Source organism: Aulonocara sp. 'chitande type north' Nkhata Bay, linkage group LG14 (assembly GCF_057382095.1).
Source record: "Aulonocara sp. 'chitande type north' Nkhata Bay isolate Kocher_YH1m ecotype deep benthic linkage group LG14, A_spYH_male_GT1.1, whole genome shotgun sequence".
Taxonomy (NCBI): domain Eukaryota; kingdom Metazoa; phylum Chordata; class Actinopteri; order Cichliformes; family Cichlidae; genus Aulonocara; species Aulonocara sp. 'chitande type north' Nkhata Bay.
In genome coordinates, this window is record NC_141357.1 from 38,843,406 (window position 1) to 38,865,980 (window position 22,575).

General features: G+C 45.8%; 1 protein-coding gene across 3 annotated transcripts; it reads left to right on the forward strand.

The window, feature by feature from the left end:
• Window positions 1-653: 653 nt before the first annotated feature.
• On the forward strand, window positions 654-22,313 carry dlc (deltaC). 3 transcript variants are annotated; one of them, XM_086262497.1, is made up of 12 exons: window positions 654-758; window positions 1,765-2,057; window positions 2,263-2,505; window positions 2,741-2,798; window positions 3,053-3,310; window positions 4,376-4,564; window positions 7,069-7,238; window positions 8,244-8,463; window positions 18,320-19,055; window positions 19,282-19,396; window positions 20,749-20,783; window positions 20,901-22,313. In XM_086262497.1, exons 2-12 carry the CDS (start codon window positions 2,007-2,009, stop codon window positions 20,947-20,949), a joined length of 2,124 nt encoding a protein of 707 aa, XP_086118623.1. In that variant the 5' UTR covers window positions 654-758; window positions 1,765-2,006; the 3' UTR covers window positions 20,950-22,313. The 3 variants fall into 3 exon arrangements, with proteins under 3 accessions (XP_086118623.1, XP_086118622.1, XP_086118624.1); XM_086262498.1 differs by lacking the exon at window positions 20,749-20,783 and having other exon boundaries at window positions 656-758; XM_086262496.1 differs by lacking the exons at window positions 20,749-20,783; window positions 20,901-22,313 and having other exon boundaries at window positions 655-758; window positions 19,282-20,039.
• Window positions 22,314-22,575: the final 262 nt, after the last annotated feature.

The following is a 22,575-nucleotide window of genomic DNA, read 5'->3' on the forward strand; positions in this document are numbered from 1 at the left end:
TTGGTTAAAACTCAAGTCTGTGTGCATTTAAACACCCCTGGAAACACCTAGTGAGCTCAGGGCTCAGGCATTACCAGTAATACATGAATGAATGAATGAATGAATGAATGAATGAATGAATGAATACATGAATGAATGCAGCAGGCCTTATTTACTCTCATGTGTTGACACTGTACGCAGAGAGTTTATGGCTCTGTTTTTGGTGACAAGTTAGCAACATCAGTGAAGCTCCACGGCCTGAAGGTGGGTCATTATCATACAGCTGAGACCCCCCCCCCCCCACACACACACACACACACACACTCACACACTCACACTAAGGTGCATGTAATCTAGATTGAAATCTCATTTGTTGAAGTGTGTGTGAGGTGTGCCTCAGCTACGGCAGCCTGGAGGCGCAAAAGCTGAGGAACGAGGAGCTTGTTTCAGACAGCAGCTCCGAGGCTGCACCTGAGGGCGAGTGTTAGATAAAGAAAGATTATTATGAACTGTGGATCATGCAGAGCTGCTGTAGTGCAAGAGTAGAAATATGTCAAAGATCAGCAGAGATCCCTGTTTGGTTTAAGTTCGCCCCATTGCTTATGTTGATGAAAAATAACGACGTCACTCTGTCCCACTGTGACGTGTGACACCGACCTGAAGAACAGCGAGTATAACTGGGCTCCCAAAATGACTCGGTTGGTGTTGGAGAGCCCTGATGGGTAAAAAGCAAACCAGTGATGAGAAAGAAGCAAAACTCCAAACGGGACAAAGCAGCTGTAAGTGTGCGTGTGACGGACAGCTGGACTGGGCTCTTCATTCTTTTCTAACATCTCTCACAGCAGAGTCTGAGTCATTAAACTAAACTGAATGTATGAGACTGAGCCACAGCTCGATCACAGAAACGTGGAAAGTGCTTTAGTTTGATTACTATCAGGTGACTTCACTGAACACAAATTCTCAGTGATTGATTTATTTGTGTAACCTGTGCAGTCCCCGCAGATTAAAGACTGCAGATTAAAGACTGCAGATATCTTTAATCTGCAAATATAAAAAACTGTGAAACACATCAGTCCAATTCCGGACCAACAGCTGAATTTGTTGGTTTTATTGGTTTCAGCAGCTCTAAATCAAACAATAAAAGTTTCGCGCATTTTAAACTCAACCTCTGAATATAAAAATCTCAGGCGACGTGTCAGGATAAGTTGTGGTGATTTAATCCTGCCACACTAAGAACTTGACAGGACCACGTTCAGGTTCTTCTGACTTCGCTGTTTCGCGCTTCAGAGCTTCAAAACCACCCACCATAATTTCAGTCTTCCTCCCCACTCGTGGGACGGCACGCGACAGGAGAGGCGCGTGTGGTGTGCGCGGAGAGGTAGTTTCACTTCCACAGCACATTTCACTGCCTCAGCGTGCTGACCGCAGAAGGTAAATACCTGCGGACACTTTGTGACGTCACAGAGGCAGTAAAAGCAGCGCCTCGGTCGTGAGCGTTTGGCTCCTGGCGCTTTGCTGCGTAATTGCACCATCAGCTGGTGAAAGCCAATCAAAGCATCCCCCCCGTCCCTCAGCCCCCGTCCCTCGTGACATCGTCACACAGAGTGTTGGAAATCTGTATAATCTGAGTGGCTCAGGCTTCGTGTTCTCGCAGCGCTGGAGAAAAGAAGCGCCTGAAAAATAAAAAGTTAAAAGAACGCGTAAAGCGTGCGTAACGGCGCGCGGCATGGGGAGTTTCACTCACTGCTGCTTTTGTTTTTCTTTCGTTCTAAACTCATTTCACAGAAACATCAGCACAGCAGCCCTCCCTCCTTGCAGTCGACGCACCTCCTTCCTGCCCTCCTCCTGAGGTATAAAGGAGGTGGGACGACAGCTGCGGTCCAGAGTTCACCGCGGAGCGGATTAAACTTTGTTTCAGTTCGGGTTGCACACCGCGGACACTGCCCGCTCTTTCTGGAGGTTTTTCTTCGTCTCTCCGTTTGATTTTGGATCCTTTGGACTTTACGCACTGGACCTGTGGACGCGCCATGGCACGCTCGCTGCTGCCGTGTCTCCTGCTGCTCGCCTTGGCACAGACGGTGAGTGACAGCGCTCACGGGACCCACGGGGGCGTGGGGCTTTGTTGATGCTTTTGTTAAACTGTTGTGTTACGTGTTTCGGACACGCTGCGCTGCAGAAACCGCGCGCGTCGGGTTTGTGATGCAGACGTGCGCCGTTTTGCAGTGATGAATTCGTGTGCGTCTTTGCACCAGGTGACCCCTCTCCTCTCTTTGCCCCCCTCAGGCTCTTACCGCCGGAGTTTTCGAGCTCAAGATCGACTCCTTCACCAGCTCCAGCGGCATCTGTGGCCAAAAGTCTGAGGACTGCCTGATTTTTTTCCGCGTGTGCCTCAAACACTCGCAGAACGTTATTAAGCCGGAGCCGCCGTGCACGTACGGCGAAGCGTTCACGGATGTCTTCGACGCCGACTCCAACTCCATCTCCGAGAGAGAGCCCATAAGAGTGCAGTTTCAATTCAAGTGGCCGGTAAGTAACGACAGTCACGCGTGTTTCAGGCGTGACAGCAGCGCAGCGAATGCACTAAAGGAGTTATTTCTTTATTGCTCTTGAAATCTTAAAGGTTTTCAGCCACAAACATCCAGAGAAGAAGAAACTTTTCTCAAAAGCCTCAGAAAGACAAAGCAAACTCAAATGTGCCGTTTCCCTCCACGTCTACTAACATCTAACTAACTAAGATGTTTCCTTTCCCGGTTACTTTCAGGGGACGTTCTCTCTGATCATTGAAGCCTGGAAGGCGGACGCTCCAGGACGGTCCATAGGTAAACTCCCGACGCATCGCCGCCGGCTCACCGGCAGGTGGCGACAGCTCACACAATCAGGCCTCATGCTCACAGTTCATCTTCCCGCACAGAGAATCCACTCGTGATTCGTACCTGTGAACATCAACAAGCACCAGATAAAGACACTTAAAACTATTATTTGTTAATGTTTACTATCGCCACAGACGAACATAATTAAAAACACGAGTGGTGTTTTTGTCTGATGATGATGATGATGATGTATTTCCAACCAGAGAATCCGAACAACCTGATCAGCCGGCTGGCCACCCGCCACAAGCTGAGGGTTGGAGAGGACTGGACCAAGGGCGAGAACACCAGCAACCAGAGCGAGCTCCACTACTCCTACCACGTCGTGTGCAAGGAGTTCTACCACGGGGAGGCCTGCTCCGCCTACTGCCGGCCACGCAACGACACCTTCGGCCACTACACCTGTGACAAGGAAGGGAAGATTAACTGCCTGGAGGGCTGGAAAGGAGAGTATTGCACAGTGGGTGAGTGTCCTCTGTGATGCTTTCAGCAATTCAACAGAAATTGTCCTTTAAGGTGTAATTTTACTGCTTATGATCATTTGAGGAGAGTCATTGGTGCCCTTCTCACTTAAGATTACACCCAGAGTCACACGCTGAGCAAAGCTGTTTTTAACGGCTCCAGTCTCACGAAAATATACTAAAAACGTTCAATGATGCAACAAAACTGGCTCCAAATCAGGAGCGATCTCTTGTTTTCTTACAGTAGTGCCAGTAGTGCAACTCCTCCTCCTGAGCTCCCTCCATTTTTTATTCTAACGTTTCTCCTGCTGAGGAGGGGGGGGGGGGTAAAGAATGGGACCCTTGGCAGCCTTGAAATTGTGAAGTCAAGCAGTTGTCAGTGCCACCGCTGGCCCTGGTGGCTGCAGGGGACAAAAAAGAGATGTTAGAGCTTATGTCGTTTCCAGTGTGCGTGTGTGCCTCTGAGGTCTGCTCCTTTTGTTTTGAGATCAACAATGGGCCCCCAGTCGGCCCCCGGCCCGCCCGCCTTTAAGGGGACACGCGCTGCAGCTTAATGTGTGCTGCCTTGCGTGAAAGGAGACAGCATGTGTTGCTTTTGTTGTGCGGGCCAGCTGCTTCGTTCAGCACTTAACAAGCACTTGTAGGGGAGCTGTGTGTGTGTGTGTGTGTGTGTGTGTGTGTGTGTGTGTGTGTGTGTGTGCGTGTGTGTGTGTGTGTGTGTGTGTGTGTGTGTGTGTGCGCGTGCGCGTGCGTTTATTCATTCAGTTTTAAGGTGAGCTTTCAGCAGGTCCAGGTTAAAGTGAGTCTCCAGGAAATTAAAGAAAGTTAACGTGATGCAGTCATGTAATCGTGACCGTGTGTGAGTTTAAGGACGAGTCCCTTAGACGGGTGAGGAGCTGTTTTGTCTCTCTCACACACACACACACACACACACACACACACACACACACACACACACACACACACACACAGTCATGATAATATTTCCTCCCTTCCCTCTCTTTCTTGCGTTCTTTGACCTTCCTCCTCCTGCCCTCTCTCTCCCTGCGTCCCTCCTCCTCCCATCAGCCATCTGTGCAGGGTGCAGCGAGCAGCATGGTTTCTGCAAGTCTCCCCGGGAGTGCGTGTGCCAGCAGGGCTGGCAGGGCAAGAGCTGCGACGAGTGCGTCCGACACCCCGGCTGCAAACACGGGACCTGTAAGCTGCCCTGGCAGTGCGACTGCAGGGAGGGCTGGGGCGGCCTGTACTGCGACCAAGGTGGGTTTAAACCTGCGGGAGCGTCGCCCCGGTGGGGTTAACGGGCAGCTGAGGGTTTCCTTTGCAGGTTCAAGCATACCCCCACCCCACCCCCACAACAAACCGACGCTGCGGCTGATTTGTAACTTCTCCTTTTTCTGTTTATTGAAATAAATCCACACACTTTCAGAGCTGCAAAAAGATTCACCCAGTTTGTTGGCAACGATTTAAACTTTCAGGAAAACAGTGTGAAGCTGATGTATTTCACTATGAGGTGTTTTTCTGCCTGTACGTCAGCTGTTACTGTCCTCCCACAGTGACGCATTTTAGCTGAAACTATGATTTATTTCACAACTCTCATCGAACAGCAAGTAAAAACCAAGAGTGCTCTTTAAAGATGTTTTATTTTTAGTTTAAGGAAGTGTAGAGCTGTTTTTAACCATCGTTTCTGATGCCGGAGGCGTCTGACTAACTAAGATCAGATTAATTTGTCACTTATATCTTTAAATGACCTGATATGATGCAATTTATTCACAATATAGAAGAAGCTTGGGGCTGATATGAAATGAGGGCTGCATTCGTGTGGAAGCAAACCCCTTTGCAGACAAGCTTTTGGTTCACCGCATCAGTTATTTTCTGTTTCAGAGACTTTTACCTGAAATGTCAGCAGACATCGTGTCAGCAGCTCTAAATACATTTCTGACAATCTTTAGAAATAAGCTGCTGGTTTAGTTTTATGAGCCAATAACAGTTTTTAAGTGACTGTAACAATGATTACTTTATACGCAGGTTCTTTAAAGCCACGCACCACAGCAGGTTAGCCACACAAATGTTGTGTTTCATGCACTTTGCTGCTGAACCTTCAGTTCAGATGATTGTTTTTGCTGTGACGCAGTGAAGAGTAATCATGAACATTTCATATAAAGAATTTAAACATTCAGTTTTGTCTTTGGTGACACAAACTTTTGGCCACAGCGGTTTTTAAATCCCAGAACTGAGAACTGTGCTGCCATGCAGAGCTATGACCTCTGACCCTGCTCATCTGCAGAATATCAATAGATTTAAGGTTAAAGATTGAACACATTAAAGACAAATTTCCACATTTGATAACAGATCTTTATGAGGGGATGTTTTTATGTGCGTCATCTGCATGTATGCAGAAAAAAGCCACATGTACTGTGTTTAAATGAAGACGGTTATGTTGGGCCAGTATAACCAAAACATGAACAATAAATATGTTTTTCTTCCCACAAAGTCCAGACAGGGCAGTGGGAGGGTGGTGGGATGGTAGAAAAGCCATTTCTAATATTCCCCTCAGACGTGACACTGCTGGTGCCTGACCGGACATCCATATGTGACGAGCTGGGAGAAAAACAGTCCCACTGTTGCTTCCATCGATGACGCCGAGCACAGAGGACACCGAGTCCTCTATTTGAACTTTTAACGGCAGGATTTGGCACCCTGGGAATGAGGATTTGCTCCTCAGCAGCATTTGATCATTTATAAAAGTAAACCTTTAGACAAAGGCACCGAGGTTGACAGCATTGTGTTTGAGCTGAAGCGGGGCACCTCAGGGCGCCATCCTGAGTCCTTTTACATTTTCCTTAATACCTTTCCTTTTATTTTCCTTTTTTGTACATATGTTCACACACCGATCACTCGCATTGATCCAAGTAATCTAATAACAGCTCACATGACAAACTTTCTGTCTTTTTGCCTCTACATGCACCGCTCAGGGTTTACATTATTTGCATTCTGGTTATGGATAATTACATTGCTTTAAAGTGATTGTTCAGTAGACTCAAAAATGTTCAGGTACCTAAAACTTAACTACATGTTGCATTTCAAATGAAGTCCTGAACATTTTTGCTTTTCCCGTTCTGAACAGTAAACTGTCAGCTTAACCAAACCTCTCACCTCTAAGATACATCACCAATCACCTGCTGATTGATTAGGGTTACGTGGATCTGTGTTTGAGATCTGCAGCAGAATAGTAGCAGTAGAATAAATATTGTTGTAAATGTTAAATTACCTGCCTGCTGCTGTCGTGGTTAATGCGACAGTTTCCAACTGTGTCAGCTGGTTTTAGCATTTCAAACAGAAACATGTTGTTTAGTGTTTTACAGCAGCTCCATCTGTCGCTGCAGAGATGAGCTGGACTCGTGAATTATGTTTGCAAGAAAACACATGAATCGCATTGTGAACAGGGAACTCCACAGATGTGTCTGTGTGAAATTAGAAATATCAATCATAATAACAAAACCAAAACACTTTAATTTAGTGGCACTGAGGGGATTTTGTTGTGGTTTTGAGTTCGACTTTCAAACACCAAAGATAAGATAAAACTTTATTAATCCCTCGGGTGGGTTCCTCTGGGAAATTCGGTTTCCAAAAGCACAGCACCGACACCGACAAGGATTATGGTAACAATCAAAACACTAAAACAGCAGACGCCACAGTTGCCTCGTCTCTTGTTGTGGATGTTGTTGTTTCCCGTTTCCTGTAATCTTCTTTCTTCACTGCAGACCTGAATTACTGCACCAACCACAAGCCGTGCCAGAACGGCGCCTCCTGCACCAACACCGGCGAGGGCAGCTATACGTGCGCCTGCCGGCCCGGCTACACCGGCAAAGACTGCGAGGTCGAAGTCAACGAGTGCGACAGCAACCCCTGCAGGAACGGCGGCAGCTGCAACGTAAGTCAGCAACGGGCTCGGTGCAGCCAAACCTCCTTTTCTTTAACTCTTCAGATCGTTTAGGAAGTAACTCCCAACTTTACCAGCTTCTCACGTGCAGGATAGAGCGTTTCCTGGCGGAGTAGCATGTTGGAACAAAAATGCCAGACACAGTCGGACTGGATGTCAAGCTGTTAGCCCTGAGAGGTCAGAGGTCACTGATGGTCACTGTTATGGCCCGTCTAGGCGCGGCCAGACCACAACAAAAAGGCGGTCCACCCCTACATGCTCCTACATTAAACCAACATAGTGACACAGTGAACGGTCTGCCGGTTGGGTCGGGCCGAGGATGAATCACCTGGCAGTCCCTGGCGGTGTCTTCTTATGCGCTGCCTCCCGGTTGTTAGCCAGTCGGTACGATCCATCCACCCTGGATGCACCAATCATGGAGGAGCACCTGCACACTCAGTCGTAACAGTCACGCTAATCCAAATCTTGTTGTGCAAAGTCTTAGCAATCAGGGAGGAAAAAACAAAGAGTAATCAGCTGGTGTGCATTTCCAATAAAGCGTTTTTCTCCACAACTGAGGTAAAGGTCGGGGTCGGGGTCAGGTTAGGGGAATGGGGCTGTTGGTGATGATGGTTTAGAACTTAGTGTTAACACTGTTCGCTCATCATCATCTTTTAGGGAGCCTGAAGCATGAAGTAATTGTCAGTAAATGTTTCATTCATCAGTGCTGTTTATTGAACCTTCTGATAAATTAAAATAGTATCTTAAACAAAATCTCACACTAATGTTCACAAAGCTAATTCTGACAGTGCTTATACCTCAGAGGGGTAACGGTGCGGATTGCTGGTGCAAAGTCCGTGTGATTTTGCTGATGATGTAATAGTTCACCGAACTATAACCTGCACTAACTGCTCGCAGCAGGCCGCACCTTTGCTAACCGATGCTGCAGAATCAGAATCACACGCAGCTTTGCTTGTCGCCTCCTCACCTTGTTCTTCTCCTCTGTCTCTCCTCCAGGACTCGGAGAACGATTACTCCTGCACGTGCCCTCAGGGTTTCTACGGGAAGAGCTGCGAGATCAGCGCCATGAGGTGCGCTGACGGGCCGTGCTTTAATGGAGGCACTTGCATACAGGAAGACACCGGCGGGTACACCTGCCGCTGCCCGTCCAACTTCACAGGCTCCAACTGTGAGAAGAGGATGGATCGATGCAGCAGCAGCAGCCCCTGCACTAACGGTACCAGTCGAGTGTAGCCCAGTTCATGCACTTCACATCATCAGAAACACAGAGTGCCGTCTGATCTCTAACCATGCTAAAGTTCACAGTTACATTTCTATGTTATCCTAGTACGTTTTAAGTTCTCTTTGAATGATGTTTGGCCACAGACTGTTCACACAGGGCCAGAACGACCCTCAGACCTCCAGGCTGACGACCCCAAATGGGCTCGAATCCACAAGGCTGCAGATTTCATATACTCTCTATCTATTACATGTAAAGTCACATATTTGAAAGCTTTTTTACTGCTTTTAGCTCATGAAAATCTAAAGCACTGTATCTCATATTATTAGAATGTATATAAATAAAGATTTGCATACAGAGACTTCTGATAGCAGTTGATTCACACACGTGGTTGGAGTCCCATTACCACGAACCGCTGCATCAGTGTGTCGTGGACATGGCGAGCGTGTTGTTGCTCAGGCGTTGTTGAAGCTGTGACGGCCACCAGCTCCTGTCGGGTGCGTCTCGTGTTCCTGTCGTGGTTAGCAAACCTCGTCAGCAGTTGGAAGCATGAAGTGCGCTAGCATCTTCTGGTAGATGGCTGCGCCGATTTTGGACGACACCCCAAACCATCACAGAAACCTGACATTAGACTTCAGACCCCTGGATTCTGTGTCTCCGACTTCCTCCAGGACCTTCGTTTCCAAACAAAATGCAAAACTTACTTCAGTGAAAAGAGAAATTTGGCTCCTCGAGGATCAGCTCAGTCCAGGTCAACAGTCGTCCCCACGGTTGTGTTTGCATGTAGTCAACTAGACCAAAAGCTGCACGGTGTTTATGCTGTTCCAACAGTGAACGACGCAAACCTGAAATATTTCTAATAATTTGAGATACTGGAATTTTGGTTTTCATGAGCTATAAGGCGTAAAAATAAAACTTTCATGTTTTTGGTAATAAAAATCGAATATATCAAAGTTCCATCGGCTCAGCCTGGCAGCTGGATTCAGCATCTGTTCAGGGTCACCAGCAGAGCCCCTCAGGAGCTCCTGGGCAACGTCTAAGGCAGGGGTGTCAAACTCCAGGCCTCAAGGGCCGGAGTCCTGCAGGTTTTAGATCTCACCCTGGGTCAACACACCTGAATCACACGATTAGTTCATCATCAGGCATCTGGAGAACTTCAGGACATGTTGAGGACGTAATTTAGCCATTTAAATCAGCTGTCCTGTATCAAGGTTACGTCTAAAACCTGCCCTCGAGGCCTGGAGTTCGACACCTGTGGTCCAAGGGTTGGTTTAGCCTCCTGTAAACAGTCGGCTTGATGATTAACAGGAAATAGTTGACAGACCTCTCAGAATTCACACATGTGGAGCAACACTTACTTTTAATTCAGTGCCGTGGTGACACGATGCACGCTGCTGCGTTTGCTCCTCTGCAGATACATTTGGAATAAGTCATGCAAGTCAAATACTTCAAAATACGTTCCTGAGAAGAAGCAGGTCAGTGAGGAACTGGAGGAAGCAGCCGCCCAGGCTTTTGAAGCATCATCACAGCATCGCATGAGTCATCAGAGAAAACTGAAAACTGTGACTTTGCTGTGTCTCTGCTAACACACACACACACTATTGAGATACCTTTGCATTCAAACGCCTTCATAGACGTGCACGTGTGTGTTTGCAGGGACTCGTGGATTCCTAGTGAAGTTTTGACGCCACAACATACGTCGAAAACATCACTGTTAAAAATCTTATTAGGTCCCCATTAACCACTTTTATACAATGAACAGAACCAGGCAGATATTATGACTTAATACCATTTTTGAACTTTCCTCAGAAACAAATGTAACGAGAGAGAGGGCTCACGTTTGCATTTTCACCTGGTCTGCGTGTGAGCCAATCACAGGCATGTTTCACACACTGTGGGAGTTCCAGAGGTGGCTGTGGAGAGGGACACGCTCTGGTAAAGGACAAAGACGGTTGTGCTGGTTTATTTTCTCGTGCGCCCGGTCTGCCTGATCGATCGCGTGCTTTCTGAGCTGCTGCTGCAAACTGAATACAAACAGAACAGCAGGCTCGGCTTTATTGTTCCAACAGTCCTGTTTGTACTTGCCAGATAAGACTGAACCACGTAACAGCAGCCTCCTATCAGTGCATCCAAAACACGTTGGGAGCAGGAAAAGCTGATAGAAAGTTGAGATACTCTGTGCCTGTGCAGTTCAGACGTGCAAGTGGCTGACATCCATGTAAACAATGCAGTAAATGCGCACTCACGCGTGTTTAATCCGTGAAACTAATATCCGATTTGTTCGCTAACCAGCGTTGGCGTCTGTGCAGCTAAAAATAGCAGCCGAAGTCTCTGAATGAGATCGCTGCAGCTCAAAGTGTAAAGAGGGACTGAGCTGCAGGAATGTGTCCAGTCTGGCTGCTTTTCTTTATTACGTGCAGATTCTTTGAATGCTTCTCAGCTTATCAGAGTTTGGTGCTTTTTCTCACCTGCTGTTTGTGCGACTCTTCAGCTCTGATGATTTTACTGCAGTGGCTTTGCGTTGGCGGCCTTGGCTTAAAGCCTCGACATCCCAAAGGCTGGGCCGTGCATCAGTTAAACTTTAATTTAAATACTGCTATAAATCAATGTCCCACAGTGCACAGGCTGCAGTAATGATTAAATAATGACACGTGAAACAACCACAACACACAGAAATGCACCAGAGTTTCAACCAGTTCAGTTTCATTGTGTTTACTTTCGTTGTCACCCAGCAGTCAGGTTAAGTGAAAGGTCGCTCCTGTCGGAGTCAACACAGTCTTACAGTCTTCGTCTAAATAAAAAATAGTTGCAGATTCGGTGCTTTGTAGGCGCCGTGTGAGCTTGAAGATATCAGTGCATATTTTAGACATGGCTGCTACAGCTCGCGTAACCTGCTGAGGTTTTGAAGCATTTCAGCTCCAACGGTCATTTTCTTTGTTTCCTGATATTTTGATGACTCGGGTTGGCGCTGAGGTCACCGAGGATGATTCAGACATCAGAGGGTTGACTTCTCAGCTGGTATATGTGGCTTGAAGTGCAGGGACAGCCTCAGGAAAATCAAATCTCAGTGCATCATCTGCGTCACTGGGATGTTAATCTGTCTTCTGATCAGCAGCGTGTTGCTCTAAACTGCACAGCTGTGGTAGAGTTCAGGTTTGAGGTGTTTTTAGTAATAAGACACAAAAAAGAGCAAATGATGTTACTGTTTGGTGACTCCTACCTGTCTGGCTGCAGCTTTCCATTACAGTTAACGGTCTCTCCTCTCTACATGACAGAAATATAAAAAGCATTACTGAGACGAGGCCTGATGTTTGTGTTGGAGCAGATCAAAGTCACCTTTGTTTATTTTGCTGGTTCCCAGTTTCCCGGTCAGCACTGATAACATCACTCATATCTTATCAGGTTCTGGAGACGGTAAATTCATATTCAGAATATGAATATTTGGAATTTGCATGCTTAGATGAAATGCATTCATTTGCAGCGACTCGTTTGGGGCTCGGCTTAGTCTTGCCCAGAGTGCGAAGGCTGGTGTGGAGAGAATCGGAGCTAAACTCCTGTAAACCTCACAGCGAGCCTTTCAGATGTGATAGAACATGAATTACCAGTCCCGACTCTTCCTGGGAATCGTTATGTTGTCATTTGTTGTTCTTGTTGTGAACCAAATATTTCTCTGCTGCCAACGAAGGATAGGAGCGGATAAAACATCTGCTTATGCTTCTCGGTTTATATTTCAGTTGATGAAGCATGACATGAGCTTTATTACCCGCAGCCTAACGTAGGCTGAGAGCTCCTTAACGCGATTTAGAGCTTTGATGTTGCCATGACTGTAGCACCAACAACGCTCGGCACAAGCAGCTGCAGAAATGTAGATTTTCATCAGCTTCACAGAGTTAAAAGCACATTAGTAGCTCTGTTCTTCCTCCACCTGCCCTCACGATGGTCATATCTGTCTGTCGCTGGCTTATGAGCCAAAGTTTATTTTGAAGACCGTCTCTCACTGCAGGCATGAGTGGAAGCAGGTTAGCATGACTGTTGTGCATGTCGCACGGCTTTTACAATAAAGTTTGCAAGCACTCGTCAACCCTGCACTGAATTGTTCCAGTGTTTGGAAAATGTTGAGTCCTTTCTGCTCTGAGCACAATTTATGATGCAAAGTTAAACGTTTCTACCAGTAACTGTACACAGACGTGGACCTGCGATCTTTAAACGCTTGTAATCAAAGACATGTGTCGGGACGAGTGCCAGGCTTTGCGTAGATCCCTACTCGGACCACCAAAGCAGCTGCTAATGATCAGGGTATGGATTCAGGCCGTGTGGCTGAGCGACCTGTAGTGTCCTGTAGTGTCCTGGACCTCGTTTAGATCCGTTTGGTACCCAGAAGACTTGGCTGCTGCCATCTGGGGGCGTCTTTGCAATGACGAGGGTGCGCTTGGTCAGCATAATCAACGTTAGCCGCTCCACCTGCGAGTGGTGTTAGTGCTGTGTGTGTGTTGCTTGGCGGGAGCTCTCGAACATGTCTCGTCACCTCCCGCACAATTACAAACACTGTGTCCTCGTTGCCTTAAACAAACCTGTTTTCGCAGCAGCTCTGGAGACGAGCTCGTCCTTTTGTTCACCTACCTGATTGCACTCGACTCTGTCGAGAGTCCAGCTCTGCTGCCAGCTGTTAACGGTCTGATAGAGTTTTCATCCACGGCTCATTTCTTCCTGGAAATGCAGACCAGAGCTTCACAACAGCAAGATAACCATAAAGTCGGCTCATAGTGGCACGCAAATATCCGCAGACGTGTGTGTGATTCCTGAGAAGTCAGTTAATGCAAACGATCCAGGAAACACAGTGAAAGTTTTCATTTCTCTTTTCAAGCAGTTTATTCTTATCAGTATTATTTTCTCTTATTTGTGTCCAGAACTTCAAATTGCTCCAGATCAATAATCCATAATAGTTCAACTGTAGTTGATCATAAATATTGATTCAGGCTTTTTGGTACTGATAGTATTCAATCATATACACGCTGAATATTCAAATGTCATAAATATCACTAATTAAACTGTGATGTAACCTCATCATATACTTAAAGCACTGTGCAAAAGTCTTGAGTCAGTCACGTCTTTATCGTTTGCTTACACAGAACCTGAGTGTACAGATTTTTACACACTGGCCACGTTTTCACTCGTGTTCTGTCCAGGGCCCTGTTTCAGGAAGCCGGTTTAGTGCAAACTCTGAGTAAGTATACCCTGAGTTAACGGAAACTCTGGGTTTCCGGTTTCACAAAGCGAGTTTAGATTGATCCTGAGTGAGTTACTATGACGACACACTCCGTGAAGCTAACCTGCCCCCTAGCAGGTTTACTTCAACTAACCCTGACTGTCTCCGCCTCTTTGTCAGAAACCTGACTGTAGGAAGTGTCAGACATGGCGTGCCCCTTCCTTGAAGAGCCAGTAGATGTTGAAGCCCAAATTCTCCGCAGAGCTCTCCGCCGGGAGAGAGTGATTAGAGCGCGTTCGGACATTTTATCATTTCCTGATGATTTCCTGTGTGAACGTCACCGTTTTTCAGCACAATCTATAATTTATTTGGATAACATCCTCAGGCCTAATACTGCTCATGTGACACATCGCGGACATTCTCTCAGTTCTGTACATATTATTTGTATTGCACTTCGGTTTTTTGCAAACGGGAGCTTTCTGTATAATATTGGTGACGCTGAGCACGTTTCCAAGGCTACCGTCTGTCGGGCAGTCAGGAATGTTACAGTTGCACTGAAACGTCTCCTGCACTCGTCTGTGGTGTTCCCCGGTCATAGACCCACAAGATTTATCAAAGAGGGATGCCACAAAATTGCAGGTATCAGGATGAACAAAACTTAATTCATGATGTGGTGATACTTGGACTACTACTTACATTTTACATTTATTCTCACGGTTCCCAGGCGTGATTGGCTGTACAGATGGCACTCACATTCCAATCATTGCTCCTTCAGTAAATGAAGGAGACTATGTGAACAGGAAGTCTTTCCACAGCATTAATGTACAGGTACATAGTTCCCTGTAGCATTTCAAACTAACAAATTATTTCATTATAGTAATGGATGCTAATTTGTGTTCTCTGCACTGTGAAGATCATATGTGATGCTGCCAACATTATCACAAATGTGGAAGCCAAGTGGCCAGGCTCTGTGAGTGGTGGTGGTGGAGGACCCCCACCTGTTTTTCGGGCCTCCGCTTTTTTTCTGTTGGCTATAACGGGTCACATTTGAGCATACAGAGTAAGCAAATATGTACTTGTAATGTGCTCAGATAATTTCAATAAGTGCTTACAGAGGGGAAATTAATGTGGCCTCTAACTGCAATTGATTTACATCGGACAAACAGACCAAGCACTATGGCTCATAATACAATTACACCTTACCTGTTTGGACTATATTTTTATATTTCATTTTTACTTGCTGCCAGGAACGTTTGGGGCCTGTTGGGTTGCACCTGCGCTCACATCACGTCACAAAATAAAATGTATAAAATAAAAAATAAAATATAATAAAATAACGTGTTAAATGGGTGGAAATCCCTAGATCAATGTTTATATTAACACTCACGCATTGACTCTGTCGGCCATGTTTTGCCGTGCATGCTCCCTTTGTTTTGCAGCTGAGGCTGTGTTACTTTTTTCCGCGGAATTTGCATGTTATCGGCATATGCTGCCATCAGAATTTCGGCCTCAAGCGCTGTAAAATACATTGACCGCGCCTTCTTTCCCTCCGTCTCCATGGTGACTCGCTTAATCTGTGCTCCACTAATCAGGGCTTTATGTATCCTCGTGCGCGCGCTTAACTTGGGGTTAAAGCAACTCCGCGTTGACTGAACTAATTGTTATCAGCCTTTCTGAAACCGAATATTCCGAGTTGGACAGTTCGGGGTTACTCAACCCTGAGTATCGTTTTTCACTCTGAGTTTTCTAAACCGGCTTCCTGAAATAGGGCCCTGATCTTGTACCTGATGACACAAAGGCTCCTAACAAGAGAACCGGTGTCGTGTACGTATAACACACAACTTAGCCACTGTGAAATTGTATCTTTAGGCTCATTGTTACCAGCAGCCTGTCATAAACACACATCAGTTGTTTCCATTTCTTTAGTTCAATCAAAGATTTCACATTTTGACATAAAAATATTTGGGGGTGAAAAAAGTGATTTCCAAGCAGCCGGATGTGTCTTGTCATGGTGTGCGGTGTGTCGGGATGATGGTCGCGGTCATCCTGATGCTGCAGGATCAGGTCGGTATGCAGAGAGGTCGGGAGAGACACGGTAGAGGCTCTGTATTATTTGGGCTGTGGTCAGTGGTGTTGCAGATCTTTATGCAACTATGAACTCTGAAAAAGAACCATCGGATTTTCTTCCACCGTGTAGTACCACCTGGAAACCGTCTGTCTGCTAACGGCTTCATTTTTCAGCACAGTGATGATTCAAACACAGGGCCGATACAGTAAAACCATTCCTTCATGGAAAAACACACATCTGATCAGTCATTGGTCGGCCTCCCCAGAGCCTGGACCTCAGTTTGGGATCATCCCGACAGAGAGAAGAACAAAAGGCAGAAAGAAAAGCTTTGAATCCTTCAGGACGTCTGGAGAACTGTTCCTGAAGATCCTCACAGACGTTACAGAAGCTGGCACAGAGGTCAAGCTGGAACCGGACAAACTCCCCAAAAAACACAAGGAAATTTGGATAATTCAAGACTTTTGCACAGTATTTCATGTGATTTAATTCAGCGTGTTTAATGTGCAATCGACTGTTTTACATCTGGGGGGTTGGGGACGTCTGGGGATATCGTGCCCTCGTCAGGCAGACAAGATGTCTGAGCTGTTTAGAGCTGTGGAGATAAACATATCCTCACCTCAGAGAACGTCTGTGAGAAAGTTTGAGGGATAGGAGAGTTATCAAAAACAGTATGAAAGCATTCTTGTGTTAATAAAAGAGGCGGATAAACTTGACTTCTTTCCCACAACAGGTCTGCATCTTTGCTGCTGCCGTAAAGAGTCAGAAGAGCACCAGATATCGTAGAGAAGTATTTCCAACAAATAGTTTTGGGTTGTTTGAAGAAACTTGACTCATTAGGGATGGACGTGTCCTGTGGCGGACACTGGGATGTTTGTAGAGACCGCTGCCTCCGGGGAGTGTCGTCGCTACGAGCAACTGTCCTGACCTAATATGCAAAATGGTTTTGGTGAGACACGAGTGTTTAGATGCTAGATAATGTTTTTTATTCTCTGTAAGTAGTGTTAATGTTGTAGCTGACAGCCGTGTGTGTGTGTGTGTGTGTGTGTGTGTGTGTGTGTGTGTGTGTGTGTGTGTGTGTGTGTGTGTGTGTGTGTGCGTGCGAGGAAAACACAACAAAACCGCTGGAGTTCAGATTTTAACGTTGATCTGGCTCTAAAGCTTGATATTTTGCACCGTGCAGGATGTTTTGCTGTTTGATTTCTATAGTCTGTGGTCTGTGGTTGGGTAACCTGTTCTCGTGCGAGCTGGGCCAACAGTCAGTTTAAAGTTTCACGTCGTTTACGAGAGGAGACGCATTATCAGGGTCAGACGGCTCCACCGGCAGACCTGTCATTAATAAAGGAAGCATATCTCAGAGTTTATAATTAAACAACAGTCATCATCGGCCTATCATCCGCCCCCGCTTCTCGGGGTGCCTGTCGACCCCTCAGTTCTCCCTGAGGTTCTCATTAACATGTGGAAACCGCCGCCTGCTTATCTTCAATCTGCAGTCATTCCTGTCTTTCAGTGAGCCTGACAGAGGGTAAAAAAATACTGCTGCCTGATAGATGACGCTGTGCTCTGTTTGCAGTGTTGCAACACAGAACAACCAAATATGGGTCTGTTTTTACAGCACACAGCCTGCAGTTTGGAATAACAGCCCAACATGAACCCATACATGGCTGCAGGATCAGTGCCTCTCCCCTACTAAAAATGCTTTTAGAGCACGAAATCCCAGCAAAAGCAAAAATGAATCATTTGTTAGCTAATTTGTGATGCGCATCTTCTCCTGTTTCAGAGAAGTTAAACTGAAATGACGGATATGGCTGTTTAAGTTTTATAGTCCACTGTTCTGGCAGATCACATGACTTCCTGTTGCTGGAAAACAACTTCTCAGGATGTTTCTAATCACACATGTTTTTCTGAGGGGCATCTGTTGAGAGGAAATGTTGTAAAGAACATTTTTCCCCTCCCGCTCTCAGCCCCGGCTCGTCTGTCCTCTGTCCAGATGGAGTTTGCTTCGTTGTGGCAAGTCTGCAGGGTTCAAAATGTCTTCTGCACACTGTCGGCTTAATTATTACCACAGTTTGTCAAATTTTCAGAAACCTGGTTTCTTTTCTTTCTTTCTTTTGTTGTTTTTTTAGAATGAAACTGTGGAGTATTTAGCCTCCTCCGGCCTCCCCCAAGGCTCTGCTGTGGTTCCCCTGTTTTTTCTAGTCCACATACTAATACTCAGAAATACCAGTGAACGTATGAGACGTTTAGAGCGATTCAATGATGAGTATTTCACAAAAACCTTGTTTCCCGTGTCTGCTGTATGGCTTTAGCTCGTAAGCAGGGCTGAAGGCATCAGAATCTATTAAACGTCTACACACTTTATTTCCTTTCCAAATGATGCTTCATGGCCAACATGCTAACTACATATCTGGTAACACTTACTGCTCAGCAGAATAAATGACCCTAAAACTGGGGCCCGTTTCACCTCTTTGAAGTCTCAACATCAGTCAGTAGCAGATGAACATCTGCCCTCTTCTGCTTTACCTTGCCAGTTGTTTCCTCCAGTTGTTATTAACACACACCTGTTTTTTTCCTGTCTGCAGGTGCTCAGTGTTTTGACGTTGGCAGCATCGTCATGTGTCGCTGTCAGCCAGGCTTCACCGGCTCTCGCTGCGAGACCAACATCGACGACTGTGCCAGCAATCCCTGCAGGAACGGCGGAACCTGCTTCGACAGAATCAACAACTACAGCTGCACGTGCACCCTCGGCTTCTCCGGCAAGGACTGCACGGTGCACGCCAGCCTCTGCGACCAGTTCCCGTGCGAAAACGGCGGCATGTGTTTCACCCACTTCACCGGCCCCGTGTGCCAGTGCCCGCGAAACTTCATGGGCACGCACTGCGAACACTCTCTCAAGCCAACTGTGAAACCGGCCGCGAATGGAGACCCTCCAGCGGCCATGATTGCCGCTATTGCTCTGGGAATAGTGACATTTTCCCTGCTGGTGTGCGCCGCCATCTTCGTTCTGCGCCACCTGTACCGGGGCAGGGAGCTGAGAGCCCTTTCCACGTCAGTAAAAAACGACCTGGAGACGGTGAACAACCGCAACGCGGTGATTGGCGGAGGGGCGCACAAGAACGGGAGCTTACCTGGAGCGACTCTGGGCAGCCTGAAGGAGAAAGAGGCCTTCCTCCTCCCGGGAGCTCATCTTAAAATGTCCAATAAGGATGTAGCGCTGGTGGACAAGGGCAGCGACAACGTGGCCATGTTTAAAAACAAAATGGCAGATTACAACCTGGCAAAGGAGGAGCAGCACCTGGACAAGAACAAGTATGACCTGTAAGGACCTGATGGTTTGATAGTTATCTCTGTTTCTGTTTGTGCTTCGTTCCTGTGAGTTTAATTCAGACAAGTCGCAGCTCGTTGTGTCTTAACTGATCAGTCCATGGTGGGGGGGGATCTTCACTGAGTCTTGCTGTCAAAATCTTTGTTTGCTGTTGGATCAACCTTCCCTCTCTCCGTCTGTCTGTCTGTCTGTCTGTCTCGCTCTTGTTTCCTCTAACAGTAAGAAATGCGAGCCGTCCGTCATCGTCCCTCCTCTCAGTTTTGCAAAGGACAGTCTGTATCACTCAGTGTTCATCATCCCAGACCAGCTGGAGCAGTGTGTGTTTGCTACTGAGGTGAGGAACACAACCACGCGAGCGTTTATCTCTCCGTTGTTGACTTGGGTCGATCACATTACTATTACAAGGATTCATTTTGTTAATGGAAGAGTGGCAGCGAAACGCAGAATGGGAGGCTGAGGAAGGTTCAAAGTTCAAAGTCGTCTTTAAACATCTGACACTGAATTTACACTTTGGTTTTTCTCTGCAAGCTCGACGAAGCAAAATTAAACTTGGTTCAACGTGTCTTTGCTCAGCATGTCCAGAGCATTAAATTCATACTGTTATACAAATGACTTGAACTCGATGAGGATGATGGACAGCTGTGTGTGTGGGTCCAGTGTGTGCACAATAATCTAGATAAAAAAAAGTTAGTAACTGTTAGTAACATTTCCTCTAAAAGTGGAAATGAGAAGGCAAATTTAGAGCAGCTGACATCTGCAGAAAAAAGCCACCAGGATTGTATTTTTCATATTATTAATAGTATTTACCGGTTTATTGACTTGCTTGCTCGGTGCATGGGAGAGGTTCACTCTCAGGGCTTTTGTGCCACAGAGAAACATTATTACTGTTAATCGTCTGTTTTATGCAAACTTTTTGAAATAATTAATTCTAAATGTAGCCAGACTCAAAGTCTCACGTCAGGACTTCATCTTTATGTAGGCCAGGGGTCCAACTCCAGTCCTCGAGGGCCGCTGTCCAGCATGTGTTCAGGTTCTGAGTCTTGCTAATGACCTACTAATGTTATTCAGGTGTGTTGCAGCGGGACACATGGAAAGGTTTCAGGACAGCGGCCCTCGAGGACTGGAGTTGGACCCCTGATGCAGGCTCTGCTATTTTAGCATCACAACATTGTGATTGGTCGGTTGGAGTAATATGATATGCACCAGATGCCCCTTTCTTTCACTCTAATGCTCAGCACTGATGTTTGCATGTCTTCTGGCTACAATGTTCCAGCTTATCTGTAAGTCCATAAGAAAGAACAAAGCTGTGACCTCTGAGTGAGAGATTTTTTGCAAAAAACTGGAAAAAACGCCCCCCCCGTAGGGGTGAGAAAATGAATACATCCTAGTACTGCAGTATTCTGTGTGACGATGCAAGGACACAAAATATTAATGTCTTATAAATTCAATTAAACTGCTGGCAAATTGTGCTATGTTATTGCAATACTGCGCCTATCACAAAATGTAAAGAATGCTAATATCCCGTCGTCAGTGTTATTGTTTAGATATCGTGCTGACCTAATCACAACTGTGAATGTGAGAGTCAGCGACACTGATTTCACTGCAGCTCCATAAATTGCAGAGAAATGAAGCACAGCAGTGTTTCAGGCGGGCTGCTCGCTGAAAGTACAAACTTTTTTCTAACAGGTCCGGACTGGTCCCAGTGCCTCCAGGTGGAAGAGGTTAAAAACACTTATTAACATTTCTTCTAACGTTGTGCTTCATGAATGATGTTCATGGCGCAGTGCAGTGATGCCGTATGCTGATGACTAACCGCTGCTTCTCTGTCTCGTTCTCAGGTATAACCTGAGATTTTTCAGACCACCAGCAAAGGATCTTTTCTGCTGAGGGCCTGAAAGTGTTTTGTCCAGAACAGTATACCCAGAGGATCTATTCTACACACAGTTTTTTAATTTAATATTTATTACTGCTGCTCAATGGAGAGACTTCTGTTGTTTTAGTCTGCTTGGATACTGTCAATGTTCGGATGGCAATGAGAAGACGAGGGAGGAAAGACTGAACGTCTGGCATCATTTGCACTATTCATTCTTTAAATCTTGCCCTGACTTTCTGTCTCTGCACTCTTTCTTAATCTTCTTTGGATCCACGATCGAAACGATCGAAGCGAGAATTGTCCGCCTCTCACACAGACGGGTGCCTTAGCTATGCTCCCTAATTTCGCAATCATCAGAGGACCTGCTCGCAGAAATGGGAGGCAAACCTCTTTCTTTTAGGTCAAACAGCCGTACCTTTCCACAGATCATGTATCTGTGACCTGGGCTGGATAGTTTGTGACAACGATTCTGTCGTCCACCTTCAATCGCCGTTCAATTTTTCCTCGTCACATTGTGGCCTGTTCAGTATGAAAAATATCCGCCTTACAATCACCAAACCTGCAGAACCCAAAGTGCCTCTGTCCCTAAAAACATCAAAAAGACTTGAAGCCAGCAATCAGAGTGAGAACGTCACTGTCTGATGTTCTCCCAGAAGACTGGACGAGTTTTATTATGGTTTTTAATGGTAAGTTCAAATCCTGCGCTGAGCCTGTCAGTCCACCCGTCTCTGAGCCCCAGTTGTATCTCCAGCCTTCAGCCCTGGATATTAATCGCTGTGTAAATGATGTTTCAGGTGAACTGGGGGGGGCTTTGTTCCCCTAATAACAATCAGCTGTTTCCTGCCTTTCCGCCTTGTGAATTGAAAGATAATCAAAGTCGAACCGTTGGGCTGGATTCATCGTACGGGTCCATTTGTTCCCAGCTGAATTTTATATTTCTATTAATCAAAAACTTCAAAGCTGCCTTCATGAAACCGCTGCAGACCCAGTTCAGTCGGTCTGACAATAAAACCGCCGCTGACGGGTTTTTTTTGCTTTTATATAAGAAAAAAAAGAAAACGTTTTTTATCAGTGAAGGACTCCAAAGAGCTTTTATTCCTTTGTTTTTTTTAATAATCCATTTGATACCAAAAATACGTGTTGTTCTTGTGTAGACGTGTCTTTGTATTATCTTCATTAATTTAAGAGAACAATGCAATGTGTACATACCTCCCAGAAGAACGTTTTCCTATTTAATTTTGCTCGTTGTAAATAATTTTGTATTTATGAAAGAGAATTGTACATATGTCTACGTTAATGTGCCCAATGTCTCCATCAGAATCAACAAATATATATTTTTCTTAAATAAATTAGAAAAATAATATTAACATTATCTGTACTGTGTTTTTCTTTCTGTCTGTGTAACCGAGACTTTGTACATTTCCATGTCTACAAACTAAATTTAGGCTCTCAGTTGAGCCTCCAGCTTATTTTATGTCGAGGACCAAAACTGCCGACGTGTTAAATGACAAAAAAAGGAGGTAAATACATGACAAACCACAATAAAAGCAGTCGTAGTCGAGTATTTCATTTATTTACAGATTATACCCATCATTTTTTTTATGTCCAGTGCTCACAACATTAATAAGAATTCATTTATA

What these genes read in the sequence shown, in the direction of transcription:
- dlc (XM_086262496.1), top strand. Translation starts at nt 2,007, where the DNA reads ATGGCACGCTCGCTGCTGCCGTGTCTCCTGCTGCTCGCCTTGGCACAG. An exon ending in CGGCCTGTACTGCGACCAAG is followed by an intron (nt 4,565 to 7,068) that starts GTGGGTTTAAAC and finishes TCTTCACTGCAG; the next exon opens with ACCTGAATTACTGCACCAAC. An exon ending in CAGCAGCCCCTGCACTAACG is followed by an intron (nt 8,464 to 18,319) that starts GTACCAGTCGAG and finishes TCCTGTCTGCAG; the next exon opens with GTGCTCAGTGTTTTGACGTT.